This window comes from Panthera onca, chromosome D1 (assembly GCF_046562875.1).
Source record: "Panthera onca isolate mPanOnc1 chromosome D1, mPanOnc1 haplotype 2, whole genome shotgun sequence".
In the NCBI taxonomy this organism is placed as follows: domain Eukaryota; kingdom Metazoa; phylum Chordata; class Mammalia; order Carnivora; family Felidae; genus Panthera; species Panthera onca.
In genome coordinates this window covers 14,883,032-14,902,487 of record NC_138348.1, presented here as the reverse complement: position 1 = coordinate 14,902,487, position 19,456 = coordinate 14,883,032, and the positions used below count along the sequence as shown (strand labels likewise).

General features: G+C 36.9%; 2 protein-coding genes across 2 annotated transcripts; both read left to right on the top strand.

Moving 5' to 3' along the window:
- Window positions 1-249: 249 nt before the first annotated feature.
- On the top strand, window positions 250-1,167 carry LOC144613095 (olfactory receptor 4A15-like). The gene has a single exon (XM_078434010.2). It carries the CDS (start codon window positions 250-252, stop codon window positions 1,165-1,167), a length of 918 nt encoding a protein of 305 aa, XP_078290136.2.
- A 17,063-nt stretch (window positions 1,168-18,230) lies between these two features.
- Window positions 18,231-19,175, top strand: LOC132662489 (olfactory receptor 4A47-like). Its single transcript, XM_060607944.3, has one exon. It carries the CDS (start codon window positions 18,246-18,248, stop codon window positions 19,173-19,175), a length of 930 nt encoding a protein of 309 aa, XP_060463927.1. The 5' UTR covers window positions 18,231-18,245.
- The last annotated feature ends 281 nt before the right edge of the window (window positions 19,176-19,456 follow it).

Sequence of the window (19,456 nt, the reverse complement as noted above, 5' to 3'; positions counted from 1 at the left end):
TTTTCCCCACATATATCTTTAATTTCTTGTCTGTCTATTGGTCTGCAGATTGCTGAGCTTACTAAGAATGTTTTTTAATCAGCCTTGAATTCTTGTAATGTCTGAGGGTACTGGAAGATAATAAATTACAATTCATATTTGTTGAATGAACAAACAGATTCTTTTAAGGCTGCAGGAAGTCACTCATAATAATTACATTTGTGACTAATTTTGTCCTGAACTCTGAAATAAGGACATGCAAAAGGACATATGGAACATAGGATCAATGTGACTGAGTTTGTCCTCTTGGGGCTCACTCAGAGCCTCCAAGGTCAGAAAATATTATTTGTTGTGTTCTTGCTCATCTACATTGTGACAATGGTGGGCAACCTCCTCATTGTGGTGACCGTGGTGGTCAGCCCAACCCTGGATTCCCCTATGTATTTCTTTCTTGGTTACTTATCATTTATGGATGCTGTGTATTCTACTACAGTCACTCCAAATATGATTATAGACTTACTCTGTGAGAAGAAAACCATTTCCTTCCAAGCTTGCATGTCCCAGCTCTTTCTAGGGCACTTGTTTGGTGGCTCAGAGATTTTACTCCTGGTGGCCATGGCCTATGACCGCTATGTGGCCATCTGCAAACCCTTGCATTATTTGACCATCATGAATCAACGGGTGTGTGTTTTGTTGCTGCTGTTGGCCTGGGTTGGAGGTTTTCTGCATGCTGTTGTTCACCTTGTCTTTGTTTACAACCTTCCCTTCTGTGGTCCCAATGTCATTGACCACTTCATCTGTGACATGTACCCATTATTAAAACTTGCCTGCACTGACACTTACATTATTGGCCTCACTGTGGTTGCCAATGATGGGGCAATCTGTGTGGTCATCTTTACAGTGTTGCTCATCTCCTATGGGGTCATTCTGCATTCTCTGAAGAACCTTAGTCAGGAAGGCAGGCGCAAAGCCTTATCCACCTGTGGCTCCCACATTACAGTGGTGGTCCTCTTCTTTGTCCCCTGCATCTTCATGTATGTGAGACCTCCTTCTACATTACCCATTGATAAATCCTTGACTGTATTTTACACAGTTATGACTCCTATGTTGAACCCCTTAATCTATACTCTGAGAAATGGAGAGATGAAAAATGCCATGGAAAAGCTCTGGACCAGAGGAAGAAAATGAGGCAGAAGAGAAATGTATCACCTCTTTTCAGTGAAGAGTTGCTCCATACAGTAAAGAATTATTTATTGATAGTAAGTTCCTCCTCAGGTTTAAAGTTGTGCATGATGAAAAGCATTTAAAATGTAAGTACTTCCGGTGGTCAAAATATAGTTCTAAGATTTTCATAAGTTCTTACGAAAGTAGATGTGTAGCTTTTGCATATAAAATGTCTCTATTGAAACTATAGGTTTAAGTTCTATGTGATCAGTTATGCTATAGTTAATACTATAAATTTATTTTTGTTAGTGGACATTTTTCACTTTTCGCTCTTACATAAGTGTTCACTTTCAGAAATCATAGTGCTCATTACATATTTCAGAAATGGGACATACACCTTTGGTTCATTCCTTCCATACAAAGACAACCCATATTAATACTTAAAGTATGGATCTTATTTTTATATCTGAAACAGCTTTAAGTATATAATTTTGTTCATAATGCTTAACACATTAAGGTTGATGAGAAATGCTACTTCCAAGGTTGAATATTAATCATAAGCTAAGTGTAGGAAAAAAATCTGAACAAAAGAGATAGATATAGTAAGTAAGATCTACTCATATTTCTGAGTGGGGGATCCTATTGTCTCCCGAAGAGAAACAACTTTGTTTGGTGTTATATTTTCATAAAAATGATTAATTAATCTTCCCAGATAGCTTAGTATATCTGATAATATCTCTGCCATTTTTCAGTATCCCCATCTCTTTTTTTTGTCTGTAGTGTTTCATAGCCTTCTAAAGGGACCTAGGCCCTCCTTACATATATAAAATTACCATAATCCATAATCCATGAGATTTACATATACAACACAGAACCTGAGATGAGATATTTTGGGTGATATCATTGGTAGGAAAGGTGCTGACAATATGGCATGCCATTCTGACCTTTGCTGTTAATGGAATACAGATTGTTAGGTAATAAATAGGCCATAATATATATTGATTTATTTAACCGAGATCTCTTTCATAAGCCTTCCTTTGTCTGAATTAGGCTTCAAAGAAAATATTAATCTGCCTCTACTACAGTAGGAAGCATGTGTCAAAGAAACTCATGGTTCTGCCTCCTTTAGTTACTCTGGATTCAAGAGGTGCCTGGGCAATGGGGGCATGGAGCCTTTTCCCTGGTAAATCACAGTGTATGAGAGACTTTATATCCTGAGTTTTATCCCTATTACTATTATGTGAAGATTCCTTATGTCATCTCAAAGACTTCCCAACATAGTGCTTTTCATTAAATAAGATTAAACATTTGATTTTAGCGGGAATTATGTAATTAAGTCATCAACTTTTGGATGTTGCTCTAGACTGAATATTTGTGTCCCACACTCCACCCCCCCCCCCCCCCCCCAAGGTTCAGAAGTTATGTCCTCTATGATATGTGGTGTTTGGAGGTGGGACGTTTGAGAGGTGATACATCATGAGAGGAGAGCATTCATGAATGAGATTAGTGTCTCTGTAAAAAAAGACCTAATAGAACTCATGTACCCCTTCTGCCATGTAAAGACACAATGAAAAGATGGTTAGCTATGAACCAGGAAGTGGGCTCTCACTAGACACAGAATCAGCCAGTGCCTTGATCTTGGACTACCCAGACGCCAGAACTTTGAGAAATAAATGATTGTGGTTGAAGCCACTCAGGCTGTGGTATTGTGTTACAGCAGCCCAAATGGATTTAGACATATGTTATGTTATCTCCAACAAGTATTGTTATATCAAGTGAGGAGATAAAATCTTGGTTGTCTGTGTTCATTGGTCTGTAAATTCTCTTAAGTCAGGAACAGTGACTTAATTGTCTATGTAGTCTGTATTTGTGTAGTGTGAGGGACATAGAATTCACTCCATGAGCTTTGTCTATTACTTACATTCTTGAAGTTGACTATTGGAGTAAGGATTCTGAGTCTTTTCTTCATTAAATATATATATTTGCTATAGGTATTTAGTCTTGATATTTTCTACAAATATGTTGCTTTGGTAGCATTATGTGTGTTTGCTATAAAGACATTATATTGTATTATTCTTTTACTTTTTGATTTCTTCTATCACATCACTCTTGGAAAATTTCATATACATCTTTTTCAGTGAATTTATACATTTTAACATCTTTCTAAAAAATAACTCTGGAAAAAGTTTTTTTCAAGATTACTACCTTTTTTTTTAAAGTAGGCTCCACCCCCAGTGTGGAGCTCAATGCAGGGCTTAAACTCAAGACCCTGAGGTCAAGACCTGAGCTAAGATCAAGAGTTGAACACTCAACCAACTGACCCACCCAAGGGCTCAGGAAATCTTTCTTTTAAAATTATCCACATTTTGTTTCTATTTGTGATGAGACATATCTAATCTTGTTTTCCTCAAACAGGATATGTAATCTGCCAATGTTATTATTAATTTCAGTAATAATTTCAATTTCTGTATGTAATATGTTAAACTTTATACAAATAGTAGGTTTGATTTGGGGCCATTTCCCCTCCTCTGCTGTTGCGTCCTCCACCTCCTCCCCCTTTTTCTCTGGTGTCGTTGCCTACCACCAACATCCTTGTCAGTAGTCAAGGATTTTCATGTGTTTTATACCTCATGGGGATAATTGCTCTTAAATACTCACCCTTTTCAAGTTTCTTGCAATTTCTAGATATTTATTTGTCCTGATACACTTTAGGATTATTTTTTTTAAGTCTGAAAGCTTTCCATAATGATATATTTAAAATTTCATGACCCTCCACATTGATTTTGAGGGAAATGGATGTTTTAATATCTTGTTTTCCCACCCAGAATGAGACATGTATTATGAAGGCTTGATCAATGTCTCAATAACAATTTGTAATCATCTCCATAGAGCATACAGGAATCTTGCCTTTTGGTTTTCTTATTTAAAAAGTGGCTTGTCTTATTTACCTTTGATTCACATTTTCAAAGAGCTGACTGGAAAGGGCTTAGTGTCTTTTGCTGGCATGAATTATAGCACAGTCCTCAAAGGCATTGGTGTTTGTTTGTATGCAATGTTGATAGGCCTACATTTGACAATACACAAGTATATATTCAACCACAGAGATCTGTATCTGAACTCATGTAGGTACATATTCAATGACATGTAGGTCGTATCCAGCTTCATATATGTGTCTGTATGTGAACACACAGAGGTCTGTATCTGACAGCACGTGGATCAGTATCTGACTACACATACGAATGCATACGTGTATATATATGCATTTGATCTGATCACACACAGGCCTGTATCTGTCTACACACAGAGCTATATCTTGCCATACACAGGTCTGAATCTGAGCACATATGAATTTTGGCAGGACTTGACTGAACAATACTTCTGTTGCATGTGGCATGGACTGAGGTCCCTCGCTGGTATTCACTGGATAGATGGGCTTTCAGGGAGTATTTAGGATGACTGTACTCATCTGAGTGTTGCCTTGGCAGGGATAGCTAGAAGACCAGGCTCTTCTAGCCCCTTTTTCTTCTCCATGTAGCCTGTCTCTCCAGTGAGTTTGTCAGACTTGTAAAATGGCAGTTCAGGACTTCCGGAGGGAGGACACAGAAGGTCTTAAGCCAGTTAAGATCTCATCCCATCCTTGAAGTTCAGGATCTCAAGTTCTAGATCCAGACTGCATCTGACCAAACGAAAAGGCAACCTATGGAATGGGGGAAAATATTTGCAAGTCTTATACTTCACAAGGGGTTAATATCCAAAATGTGTGAGGAACTTTGAAACCAAATAGCAAAAACAAAACAAAACAAAACAGGGGCTCCTGAGTGGCTCAGTCGGTTAAGCATCCGACTTCAGCTCAGGTCATGGTCTCATGGTTCGTGGGTTTGAGCCCTGCGTTGAGCTCTGTGCTGACAGCTTGGAGCCTATAGCCTGCTTCAGATTCTGTTTCTTCCTCTCTCTCTCTACCCCTCCTCCGTTCCCACTCTGTCTCTCTCTTTTAAAAATAAATAAACATGAAAAATAATTTAAAAAATTTAAAAACAAAAGAAAACAAAAAACTGATTAAAAAATATGCAATGGACCTCAAAGACATTTTCTAAAGAAGACATACAAATGGCTGATAAGAACATGGAAGGGTGCTCAACATTATTAATCATCAGGAAAATGCAATTCAAAACTGAATGAGATTTCGCTTCATACTTCTTAGGATAGATGTTATCAAAAACAGAAGAGATTGTATGCACTGGTGAGGATGTAGATAAAAAGGAACCCTAGTTCGCTGTCATTGGGCATACACATTTTCAGCCACTCTGGAAAATAGTATGGAGATTTCTCAAAAAGTGAAATAGAACTACCATAGTATCAAGAAATTCCACTTCTATGTGTATATCCAAGAATATGAGATCACAATCTTGAGGAAATATCTGCACTCCCATGTTTGTGGCCGTATTATTCACAACAGCCAAGACATGGGAACAATCTAAGCATCCATTGATGGAAGAATGGGAAAAGAAAAGGTGTGTGTGTGTGTGTGTGTGTGTGTGTGTGTGTGTGTGTCTACGCATGTGTGTGTGTTTATATATATATGTGTGTGTATGTGTGTGTGTATACACACACACATACACACACATACACACACATATATGATTATATTAAGGCATAAGAAAGAAAAAATCCTGCCAATTGCAACACTATGAGAGACTTTGAGGGCATTATGCTAAGTGAAATAAGTCACACAGAAAGACAAATACGGTATGATCTCATTTATATGTGGAATTAAAAAAAAACCCAACTTGGAGAAGCCAGAGAATGGTGGATTCCAGGGCCTGTGGGTGGGGGAAATGTGTCGATGTTAGTTTAAGGGTACAGATTTCCAGTTATAACTTGAATAAACTTTGGAGAGCTGATGTATAGCAGGGAAAGGTAGTTCACAATGATGTATTATACAATTGCTGACATTATTGCTGAGATAGTGAATCTTAAATGTTCTCATCCCACACCAAAATTCTAATTATGTAAGGTGACATATGTGTTAACTATCCTTATTGTGGTAATCATTTTGCAATATATGCATATATCAGATCATGATGTTGTATACCTTAAACTTACACAGTGTTACATATCAATTGTATTTTAATAAATCTGGGGAAACATACATAAATATATAGATACATAGTTACACACATACATACATAAAAGAGGTCTTTATAAATTGAAAAAATAAAGTCTTGAACTAGAGACGTGCTATTTCTTCCACATGCCCTATATGCAATTTGAGGTTGAACATTGTAACCAAATAGATACTCCTGTCTACAAGTGAAGGTCATGGTGCCTCCTTTTGTGCATTTCTCTTAAAAATTTTTGCAGAGTTTACATATTTTTCATTAGAGTTTATACAAAAGCCACACTCACAAATATTTTTTGTGAAGACAGACTAGCCCCTGTCTTCTGGGTTTGGGCTGGAAGTCTGTGTGCAGTGGGATAACACCCCGTAAGCTTCTTAGACATACTTTTTTCCTAGTTAGGAGACTTTATGAGACACACCTTAAATATTTCAGAAGTTTTCACCAGAGTCTTGCATCTACATCTTTGAGATGATATTTACTTTGGTGCCATTTCTTACTCTGAGAACTTTTTGCTCTTTAGAGAGGCTATGGATGAGAACCAGTTTTATGCCAGAACCCGTTAGGTCTTGGCCCCTTTTATGTTTCTCCTGAATTCTGGAGAACTTAACAGTTAAGGTGTAAGTCACCTCTGTTTACCCATACTTCATCATATCACCTCTAGACTGCTGAGGACCATGCTTTCTGTATTCTGCTTGGCAATTGCAGTCAAATCCACCTGATCCCCCACTATATTTTGCTATTTCCCACATACTGTAGTGAGGGTGTATTGGAACTTTTCACTCCACCCTCGGTAAACATTCACTTTCTCTTCAGCTTCCAAGCACAATCCATCCTGTCTTTTAAGGCTTTACCTGCAGAGGCTTCAAAGCCCTTCCAACTCCCAGCAACTCCTGGTGGTGCCAAAGTCAATGCCACATTGACTTTTACATTTACATTTACATTTCTGTTATGGAAGTGCCACACTTCCAGCTTCCACTCTTTGCTCTGGTTATCTTTTGCTACATAGCATAAGACCTCGAAATTTTGTTACTTAAACCCACAACCATTTTGACTTACCTCAAAATCTTGTGGGCCAGCAATTCTGACAGAGGTTGGCTTGGTATTTTTTCATTTTTTTAATACTTCTTTCTTTCTTTCTTTCTTTCTTTCTTTCTTTCTTTCTTTCTTTCTTTCTTTCTTTCTTTCTTTCTTTCTCTTTTCTTTCTTTCTTTCTTTTTCTTTCTTTCTTTCTTTCTTTCGAGAGACAGAGCATAAGTGGTGGAGGGGCAGAGAGAGAGGGAGACACAGAATCTGAAGCAGGCTTCAGGCTATGAGCTGTCATCACAGAGCCCAGTGCAGGGCTTGAACTCACAGACTGTGAGATCATGACCTGAGCCGAAGTTGAATGCTTAACCGGCTCAGCCACCCAGGCACCCCTGGGTATTTTTCCGTCTCATTTGGCATGGACTGAAGTCCTGCTATGGTATTCAACTGATAACTGAGGGATCTGCAGGATCCTGGGAGTGATATGATCTATTGAACGTGCTGAATGGGAAAAATATGCAACAAATATTATTTTACCCAGGAAGGCTATCATTCAGAATAGAAGGAGAGATAAAGAGTTTCCCAAACAAACAAAACCTAAATGTTTATGACCATTAAGCCAGGCCTTCAAGAAGTATTAAACAGGACTTTTTGAATGTGAAAGAAAAACTAAAAACAATGAAGATAAGAAAGGAACAAAGAAAATCTCTGGAAATACTGACTTTATAGGTAATACAATAGCACTAAATTCATATCTCTTAATAATCACTCTGAATGCAAATGGACTAAATGCTCCAATCAAAAGGTGTAGGCTATCAGAATAGATAAAAAAGACCCATCTATATGCTACCTACAAGACACTCATTTTATTTTTGTTTTAATTTTTTTAAGTTTACTTATTTTTGACAGAATGAGAGAGACAGACAGACAGGGAGAGGGGCAGAGAGAGAGGGAGACACAGAATTCGAAGTGGGATCCAGGCTCTGAGTTGTCAACCCAGAGTCCAATGCGGGTTGACCTGAAATCATGAACCATGAAATCGTGACCTGAGCCACCCAGGCGCCCCACAAGTGACTCATTTTAGACCTAAAGTCATCTGCAGATTGAAAATGAAAGGCTAGAGAACGATTTGTCATGCTAATGATTGTCAAAAGGAAGCCTTACCAATGATACTTGTACTAGACAAACTAGGTTTTAAACCGATGAATGTAACAAGAGAGGAAGAAAGGGTCTATGCAAGAAGCTCTAACAATTGTAAATATTTATGCCCCCAACTTGGTGATGCAAATATATAAATTAATTAACATAAAATCATTGATAACAATACAATAATAGTAGGTGACTTTAACACCCCACTTACAACAATGGATAGATCATCTATGCAGAAAATCAGCAAGGAGACAATGGCTTTGGATGACACACTGGACCAGATGGGCTTAACACATGTATAAAGAACATCTCACTCAAAAGCAGCAGAATACACATTCTTTTTGAGTGCACATGGGATATTCCCCAGAATAGATCACATACAAAGTTACAAATCAGGCTTCAATCAGTAGAAAAAATTGAGATCATATCATGAATATTGTCAGGCCACAACACTATGAAACTTGAGGTCAACCATAAGAAAAAAATTGGAAAGACTTAAAATACACGGAGATTAAAGAACATCCTACCAAACAATCAATTGGTTAACCAAGAAATTAAAGAAGAAATAAAAAAATACTTGGAAGCACATGAAAATGAAAACATGATAGTCTAAAACCTTTGGGATGCAGCAAAAGTGGTCTTAAGAGGGAAGTATATAGAATACAGGCCTTCGTTAAAAAGGAAGAAGAGTCTCAAATACACAACCTAACCTGATACCTAAAGAAACTGCAAAAGCAACAGCAAATAAAGCATAAGCCAGCAGAAAAGAGGAAATAATAAAGATTAGGACAGAAATAAATGATATAGAAACCAAAGAAATCATAGAACAGATAAATGAAACCATGAGCTGTTTCTTTGAAAGAATAAATACAATTGATAACCCCCAGCCAGACTTATCAAAAAGAAAAGAGAAAGTACCCAAATAAATAAAATCATGAATGAAAGACATCACAACCAACACCAAGAAACACAATTATAAGGAAATATTATGAAAACTTATATAATTGGACAATCTGGAAGAAATGGATAAATTCTTGGAAACGTAAACTGGAAAAACTGAAACAGGAAGAAATAGGAAATTTGAACAGACCCATAACCAGCAAAGAAATTGGAACAGCAATAAAAAAATCTGTCAAAAAATAAAAGTCCAGGGCCAAATGGCTTCCCAGGGGAATTCTACCCCACACTTAAGCAAGAGTTATATCATTCTTCTCCAACTGTTCCACAAAATAGAAATGGAAGGAAAGCTTCCAAACTCTTTTATGAGGCCAGAATTACTTACCTTGATTCCTAAACCAGACAAAGACCCCACTAAAAAGGAGAATTACAGGCCAATATCCCTGATGAACACGGATGCAAAAATTCTCAACAAGATACTAGCAAACTGAATACAATAGTACCTTAAAAGAATTATTCACCACATCAAGTGGAGTTTATTCCTTGACTGCAAGGGTGTTTCAGTATTTGCAAATCAATCAACATGATACACCAGATTAATAAAGGATAAGAACCATATGATCCTCTCAATAGATGCAGAAAAAACATTTGACAAAATACAGCGTCTATTTTTGATTAAAACCCTTTATTAAAAGTAGTGATAAAGGGAACATACCTCAACATAATAAAGGCCACATACAAAAGACCCATAGTTAATATTATCCTCAATAGGGAAAAACTGAGAGCTTTCCTGTTAATGTCAGGAATAAGACAGGGATGTCCATCCTCACTACTGTTATTTAACACAGTATGGAAGTCCTCAGCTCAGCAATTGGACAACAAAAAGAAATAAAAGGCATCAAAATCAGCAAGGAACAAGTCAAACTTTTACTCTTCACAGACCATATGATATCTATGTAGAAAACCTGAAAACCTCCACCAAAAAATTGCTAGAACTGATACACAAATTCAACAAAGTTGAAGGATACAAAATCAATGTGCCAAAATCTGTTGCATTTCTGTACACCAATAATGAAGCAGCAGAAATCGAAATCAAGGATTTGATCCCATTTATAATTGCACCCAAAAACATAAGATACCTAGCAATAAACCTAATCAAAGAGGTAAAATATCTGTACTCTGAAAACTATAGAACACTGATGAAAGAAATTGAAGATGACACAAAGAAATGGAAAAACATTCTATGCTCATGGATTGGAAGAGCAAACATTGTTAAAATCTCCATACTACCCAAAGCAATCTATACATGTAATGCATTTCCTATGAAAATACCACCAGGATTTTTCACAGAACTAGAACAAAAAATCCTAAAATTTGCGTGGAACCACAGAACACCCTGAATAGCCAAAGTAATCTTGAAAAAAAAAAAAAGCAAAGCTGGATGCAATTACAGTTCTGGACATCTAGTTATATTACAAAGCTCTAATCATCAAGGCGGTATGGTACTGGCACAAAAACAGACACATAGATCAATATGGATCAATGGAACATAGTAGAATACCCTGAAATGGACCAACTATGACATGGCTAACTAATCTTTGACAAAGTAGGAATGAATATCCAATGGAAAAAAAAGACAGTCTCTTCAACAAATGATGTTGGGAAAACTGGACAGTGACATGCAGAAGAATGACACAGGACCACTTTCTTACATCATACACAAAACTAAATGCAAAATAGATGAAGACCTATATGTGAGACAGAAAACCATCAAAGTCCTAGAGGAGAAAACAGGCAGCAATCTCTTTGACATAAGATGTAGTAACTTCTTACTAGACATGTTGCTGAAGGCAAGGGAAACAAAAGTAAAAAAGGACTATCGGGATTTCATCAAGTTAAAAAGCTACTGCACAGAGAAAGAAGCAATCAACAGAACTGAAAGGCAACCACAGAATGGGAGAAGATATTTGTAAATGACATATCAGTTAAAGGGATGCTATCCAAAATCTATAGAGAAATTATCAATCTTAACACTCCCAAAACAAATAATCCAGGTAAGAAATAGGCAGAAGATGTGAATAAACACTTCTCCAAAGAAGACATCTAGATGGCTAACAGACCATGAAAAGATGCTCAACATCCCTCATCATTGGGGAAATACAAATCAAAACTAAAATGAGATATCACTTCACACTTGTCTGAATGGCTAAAATTAACAACACGGGAAACAGCAGATGTTGGCGAGGATGCGAAGAAAGGGAGACCCTCTTACAACTTTGGTGGGAATGCAAACTAGTGCAACCACTCTGGAAAATGGTGTGGAGGTTTCTCAAAAGTTAAAAATAGAACTACCCTACAACCCAGTAATTGTTCTAGTAGGTATACAAAAATCTTATTTGAAGGGACACATGCACCCCAATATTTATAGCAGTATTATCAACAATAGCCAATTATGGAAGGAGCCCAAATGTCCATCGACTGATGAATGAAAAACAAGGATGTGGTATATACATACAATGTATTATTAGCCATCAAAAAAGAACGAAGTCTTGCCATTTGCAAGGACTGGATGGAACTAGAATGCATTATGTGAAGTGAAATGAGTCAGAGAAAGACAAATACCATACAATTTCACTCATGGAATTGAAGATGCAAGACAGATGAACATAGGGGAAGTGGGGGATAAAAGAGAGGGAGGCAAACCATGAGCCTCAACTCTAGAGAACAAAGTAAGGGTTGAGGGGGGTTGGGTAGATTAGGGATGGGCTAAATGAGTGCTGAGTATTAAGGAGATCACTTGTGATGAACAATGGGTGGTATATGGAAGTGATGAATCACTAAATTCTACTGCAACCAATTTTACACTATATGTTAACTAACTGGAACTTAAATAAAAACTTGAAGAAGTAAAAATAATTTCCCAGTGGTAAAAATACAATAAAATTTAGTTTTAGTGGAGGAGTGTTGCTCATCTTTTCCTAAGTATTTTTGTTTTCAGATACTAATGTAAAGGTGTTTAACATTTTGTCAGTTTTCAATTGTTATGGATACTAATATATAGAAATGCAATTGAACATTTTATTTGGACCTTGTGTTCCTGAAAACTCACTCAATTCACTTATTATTTCTAGTAATCTCTGTAGATTCCTTAGAGTTTTCTATAACACAATCATGTTTAGAAAAAAAGGACAGCTTATTTCTTGGAGATATATAGGAGTATTTAACTTTTAAGTTTTTATTTTTGAGTCTTTTTCAGAAGGTTGCGTTTTTCCTTTATTTTATCCATTTTATCTAAGGTATCAAATTTCTTTGAATAATGTTTTTCATAAGAACAATTTATTATCCTTTTAAAGTCTGCAGTATTTGTATGATTTTATCTGCTTTTTAATTTCTGATATTGGTAGTTGTCTCATCACTCCTGCTAGAAACTTATCAGTTGTATTATAAAAGTACTAACTTTTGGCTGTTTTAGTTTACTCTATTTTATGTTTTCTATTTTATTTATTTTTGATCTTTTCATTACATCCTTTTTTATTTTCACTTTGTCTTTAATTTAGTTTTCTTTTTTTCTAGCTTCTTAAAATAAAAGCTTAGCTGCTAGTAGAGCTTTATTTTTAACACAAGTATAAATCTATATATACATTTAGGTCAGCTGAAAACCAGAAACTTTTGGTGTGGGTTAGCATGTTAGAAAGTTCTTCGGATGGTTCATACAGGTATTAAATGACTCATTATCAATGATCCTTATGACCTAGAAAATGCAATATACAATTACACATATGTGGAGACGAAGATGCTCGATGGCGCCCACCGTAAGCCATGGGGAAATGGGTAAGTGTGGAAGCCCTCAGCAATTTGATGTACTACCAGGCTCTTGTTGGAAAATAATCTGTTTCTGGTAGTTGCAGTTACTCAATTGCTACTGGACTGAAATTAAGGGACTAAATTAATGAACTGAAAATCATTATGGTGTTAGTTGACGTAGTTTCAGGCCTTCATCAACAGCATCCGTTGCAACCCAGACTCCGGAACTGTGATTACCAATCTTTTCAACATTGCAATGTCAACCTCAGTAACTTCTCTCATCCCAAGGCCTTCTGCCTCTGAGCCTCAGGGCCTCTTGAGCAAAGATTCTAACAGCTGGAAGAAGGACCTCCTTTGTTGAGGGTATGATTGGGTAAGTCAGTCTGAGACTGGTTCTCCTTTCACATTGGCTTAAATATGACTTCCCTTACCTGAATGTTTCGTATTATGAAACTCAAAATTTATTATTTGCTTACCTTTTTTTTTCTATTCAAAATAGAGGCTTTTCACATATTTGGCTGTCTGATACTTTCCTGGCAAGAACTAAGTCATTTTTTCTCTAAGGATTGCTCTAGGGGAGAAAACTGTCCAGAAGTAGTTACTTCATGTGAATTTGTTCCACGTATTCTAATAAACTAATCTGTAATGACATTACACTCTCTTTCATTTGAAAACAGTAGAAAACCATAGGCTGTGTCTTCACAAAGAATGGAAGGATTACTTTCCTGATACAATGGCCCAGGAGATTTCTGACAACTCAAATATCTGCCCAGGCTGGAATTTCTCTTCATCCCCTAGATGTTTTCTTGTTATATTTTCCTGTGCATAGGTATTCCTTGCTGCTTGTACAAACATGTGGAAGGGCCCAATTGTCTAGGATAAAGCTGGAGAAAGGTAAAAATGTCTCTTCCATTAGGGAAGAGGTGGCCTTAGGGATACATTTTGAATGTCATTTTGAATGACTGAACAAGTAAAGCGTTCTCCTACTACCTGAGAGAGAGTTCAGTCGTTGGTCTTCTAGGAAGTTAAATTCTAGCATTTTTCTTATCAGGCAAAGAGACAGATTCATGTCATTATGCTAATGACATGGACATTATGCTAATCCTCTAAAGGACTTTTTGATTGCCTAACCATACTGACCAAGAAGAGATACATTCAAATAACTTTTGAGGTTTTTAAATTTTTAAAAAAAATTAGTAGGATTGGCTAAATTTATTTCTAGTAATTAGGCTAGTTTTTACACAGTCATGTGAAGGCTATTATTGGGTTATTAGATTGTCCTCTTATTTGTTGTCTGACCTTATGAGAAATAAAGTCCATGCAGGAAGGACTTTTAATGTGATTTTTGCCCCTGTTTTATTAATTGGTATGTCCTCATTCACAGCATGGTTCCTGGCATTAAATAGATGCTCTAATATAAAAGCAATAATTAATAATTGAATAGTTAACACATCTAATTTGATAAAGAAATATTTAACATATCCAATCATACTTTAAGGCAGATGATAAATTGAGTGTTAAATAAAATGAGAAGAAACTTGCTATGGCAAGTGGGGGAATACATGATAAAGTAGCCTTCACTTGCACAAAATGACGTGGCTGAGATTTTTATTCTTGACTGGCAATAGTCTCGTAATGGTTCTAAAAATTGTTTTTCCCTTCATGTTACATCCTTTAGAAATTAATTATGTGATTTGGTCTACATAGAGATATTTTTAAAACATTTTGTGGGCAATCCCAGTGAATTTAATTAAGCAAGCATCAGTCTTGGACACTTTCCAATTCTGACTGAATGACAAATGGTGGTTAGAAAGGATGAAATGTCTAGTGATCTCTGCCCCTATCAGGAGAAAGATGCTCTCCTCTTCAGAAATGATAAATTTATTAGGAGGTCTTTGTTGGCTGAATGCACTACCCCCCCCCCCCCGCCCCCTAAAAAAGCACAATAATTTGTGTCAAAATTTCAAGTCAATTGGTGTGGTCACACCAACACAGAAGAAGGAGAAGGACTAACCGAGTGAATGGTTTTTTTCTATTTTGAAGTTAGTAGGAAAGAGTTACTGGAGAAAAATCTCCCTGGAAAATGGCTGGTTGCTATCTTTTTATGTAAAATTAGGTTGCTTGTCTTTTAGATAAATTATCCTAAGGTAATAAAGTTTTATTGTGTGTATGGATCATAGAATTCCTTTTACATAATCTCTAGTGCAAATAAAAGCAATCTTCTGAATAATTGGAAGACCCCATGAAGAACATAGACTGATATCCAAATGAAATAAAATATATCTTCAAATAATAATGCAGATTTTTTCTTTCTCTTGTCATACTGGATGAAAAAAAAAATTCCAGTCCGACAAATGATTAAAAACTCTTCCTTCAGATTCTGGACTTGTCTTCACGAGGTAAGACTAACAGTAAATATTGGGAACCAGGTTTGCAATTGTGTGAATTTCTTTATTATGTAAAAGTGAGATCACTTTGAGATAAAGCAAACTTTGAAAAATAGGTGACCTTGGGAAAGTTAATTAGATGTTCTGAGCCTCTGCTTGTCCACTTATGAAGTGGAGATTAGAGTTCCTCTTACTGTAAATATGAACTATGATACATGAAGTTGTGAGTGTGTGATTGGAATCCACCATAGGCATTGTGAGCTGTGGAATGATAGATCAGAATCAGATTTTATAAACAAATCATTTGAACTGCACGAGGAGAACATACTGATGTAGGCCAGAATGAAAGGAGAGGGACGTGGCAGGAGACCAGTGCAGTGGCTCAGTAGGGAAGTGGTGGGGAGGGAAATGATAAAGTTTGTGATATATTTTAGAGGGGTTAATAAGATTTGTTAAAGGTAACAATACGTGATATGAGAGCAAGAAAGGCATGAATGGCATGGTGATATTTCTTGTCTGAGCAATGACATGGAAGGTGGTACCATTTAATGAGGTGGAAACACCTATGTTTATTGCTGAACATTAAAAATTTAGTTTATAAGTACTGAATTGATATCCAGTTGGAGATGTCCAAATTTGGAGATGTTGCATGTGTGAATTTTTTTTTGAAGAGAGAGATGTGTAATTTATTTTTGTATTATTGTTTTTTAATATATTGTCAAGTTAGCTAACATGGAGTGTATACAGTGCACTCTTGGTTTTGGGGGTAGATTCCCGTGATTCATCGCTTACATACCACACCCAGTACTCATCCCAACAATTGCCCTCCTAAATGCCCGTCACCCATTTCCCTCCTTCCCCAACCCCCATCAACCCTCAGTTTGTTCTCTGTATGAGTCTCTTATGGTTTGCCTCCCTCTCTGTTTGAAACTATTTTTTCCCCTTCTCTCCCCACCATGGTCATCTGTTTAGTTTCTCAAGTTCCACATATGAGTGAAAACATATGATATCAGTCTTTCTTTGACTGACTTATTTCACTTAGCATAATACCCTCCAGTTCTGTCTACATTGTTGAAAATGGCAAGATTTCATTTTTTCTCATTGCCAAGTAGTATTCCATTGTATATATGAGTCACATCTTTATGCATTCATCAATTGATGGACATTTGGGCTCTTTTCATAATTTGGCTATTGTTGAAAGCCATGTGCCCCTATGAATCAGCCCTCCTGTATCCTTTGGATAAATTCCTCATAGCGCTATTGCTGGGTCATAGGGTAGTTCCATTTTCAAGTTTTTGAGGAACCTCCACACTGTTTTCCAGAGTGACTGCACCAGTTTGCATTCCCACTAGCTGTGCATGAGGGTTCCCATTTCTCCACATCCTTGCCAACATCTGTTGTTTCCTGAATTAATTTTAGCCACTCTGACCGATGTGAGGTGGTATCTCAATGTGGTTTTAATTTGTATTGCCCTGATGATGAGTGATGTTGAAGTTGATCATCTTTTCATGCGTCTGTTGGCCACCTGGATGTCTTCTTTGGAAAAGTGTCTTTTCATGTCTTCTGCCCATTTCTTCACTGGATTATTTGTTTTTCAGGTGTTGAGTTTGGTAAGTTCTTTATAGATTTTGGATACTAATCCTGTATCTGATATGTCACTTGCAAATATCTTCTCCCATTCCATCAGTTGCCTTTTTGTTTTGCTGATTGTTTCCTTTGTGGTGCAGAAGCTTTTTGTCTTGATGAGATCCCAGTAGTTCATTTTGCTTTTATTTCCTTTGCCTTTGGAGGCATGTTGAGCAAGATATTGATATGGCTAGGGTCAAAGAAGTTGTTGCCTGTTTTCTCCTCTAGGGTTTTGATGGTTTTCTGTCTCACGTTTAGGTTTTCATCCATTTTGAGTTTATTTTTGTGTATGATGTAAGAAAGTGATCCAGTTTCATTCTGCCAGTTCTCCCAGCACCATTTGCTAAAGAGACTGTCTTTTTTCCATTGGATACTCTCTTTTGTTTTGTCAAAGATTAGTTGGCCATACATTTGTGGGTCCAGTTCAGCGTTTTCTATTCTATTCTATTGGTCTATGTGTCTGTTCTTGTGCCAGTACCATACTGTCTTGATATGAAGGTTAAAAATTAAGGGAGAGACACAACACTGGTGTGCTTCCCCATTTATTAGTCAGGAAAAGGGGGTATATCCAACCACTGAGAAGTATCAGTGAGGGAAGACACAATCCTTCAGTGACCTTCTATTCCTAATTTGACCTACTCACATTGAATATGTCAATTACACTACATTTGTCTCAAGTATTTCACTTTTGTGACTTTATAAACTATGCACCTTTTCATGGAATTCCCTTGCCCTCTTTTCTTGTCCTTCCACTTTTCCTTTAAAACTCAGCTAAAGCATTGCACCTCTGGGAAGCCTCTGACTCCTGTCTGGTAGATATATTCCTACTCTGTGACCTTCACATTGTGGGGCTGTTTTTATATTGTCACTTTTTGGTGATTATTATGTATGCTATCACTAAATGTAGGAAACCATGGCTTATTCAACTTGGAAATCACAATGTCTATAAAACATTTGACACAAGCAGGCACTCTTTCACATTTTTTAATTGAATGAATCAATGAAAGATTACTCTTATAATGCATTTAAAAGTTTTTTCCCTTGTTTTATAGATCTCCTGCTTCTAACATGAGAAATCACCTCCTATGCAGATTAGATGGAAGCAAGAAACAATGTAACTTACTTTGTCCTCTTGGGTCTCACACAGGATCCAAAGGAACAGAAGGTCCTTTTTGTTATGTTTTTGCTTTTCTATATTTTCACCATGGTGGGCAATTTGCTCATTGTCATGACTGTAACTGTCAGTAAGACCCTGGGCTCGCCTATGTACTTGTTTCTTGCTAACTTATCATTTATGGATGTCACTTATTCCTCTTGCATTTCCCCCAGATTGATTTCAGACTTGTTCTTTGGGGAAAACACCATATCCTTCCAATCTTGTATGACCCAACTATTTGTAGAGCACTTTTTTGGTGGATCAGAAGTTTTTCTTCTGCTGGTGATGGCCTATGACCGCTATGTGGCCATCTGTAAGCCCTTGCATTATTTGGTTATCATGAGACAGTGGGTGTGTGTTGTGCTCCTGCTAGGGTCCTGGGTTGGGGGTTTTATGCATTCAGTAATTCAAGTTAGCACTATTTATGGGCTCCGATTCTGTGGCCCTAATGTCATTGATCATTTTTCCTGTGATATGTACCCCTTACTGAAACTGGTCTGTACTGACACCCATGTCATTGGCCTGTTAGTGGTGGCCAACGGAGGACTGATCTGCACAATCGTGTTTGTGCTCTTGCTCATCTCTTATGGTGTCATCTTGCACTCTCTAAAGAACCTTAGTCCGGAAGGGAGGCGGAAAGCCCTCCAGACCTGTGGTGCCCACATCACTGTGGTGGTCTTCTTCTTTGTGCCGTGTATTTTCATGTACGTGAGACCTGCCAAGACCTTCCCCGTTGACAAATTATTGAGTGTGTTTTATACAGTCATAACCCCCATGCTGAACCCCCTGATCTACACTCTGAGAAATTCTGAGATGACGAATGCTATGAAGAAACTCTGGAGGAGAAATGTTATATCTCTCAGTAGATAAGTGTATGATCCACCATGAAGAAAATAATTTAACATTTGTGTCCATCTCCTCAAATGTTAACGTCTGTTTTACTGTAAATGCACTTACAGTAGGAGTCAATAAATAATATGTAATTGAGTAGTCAATGAAAGTTTTATAGTCACACTAATTGCTATGTATTTATTTTTTTATTCATGTAAAATTAATATAAAGTGTTATATTAGTTTCACATGCACTATATAATGATTTAACAATTCTATACATAGTGCTCATCATGAGAAGTATACTCTTAATCTCCAGAT

What these genes read in the sequence shown, in the direction of transcription:
- LOC144613095 (XM_078434010.2), top strand. Translation starts at nt 250, where the DNA reads ATGGAACATAGGATCAATGTGACTGAGTTTGTCCTCTTGGGGCTCACT.
- LOC132662489 (XM_060607944.3), top strand. Translation starts at nt 18,246, where the DNA reads ATGGAAGCAAGAAACAATGTAACTTACTTTGTCCTCTTGGGTCTCACA.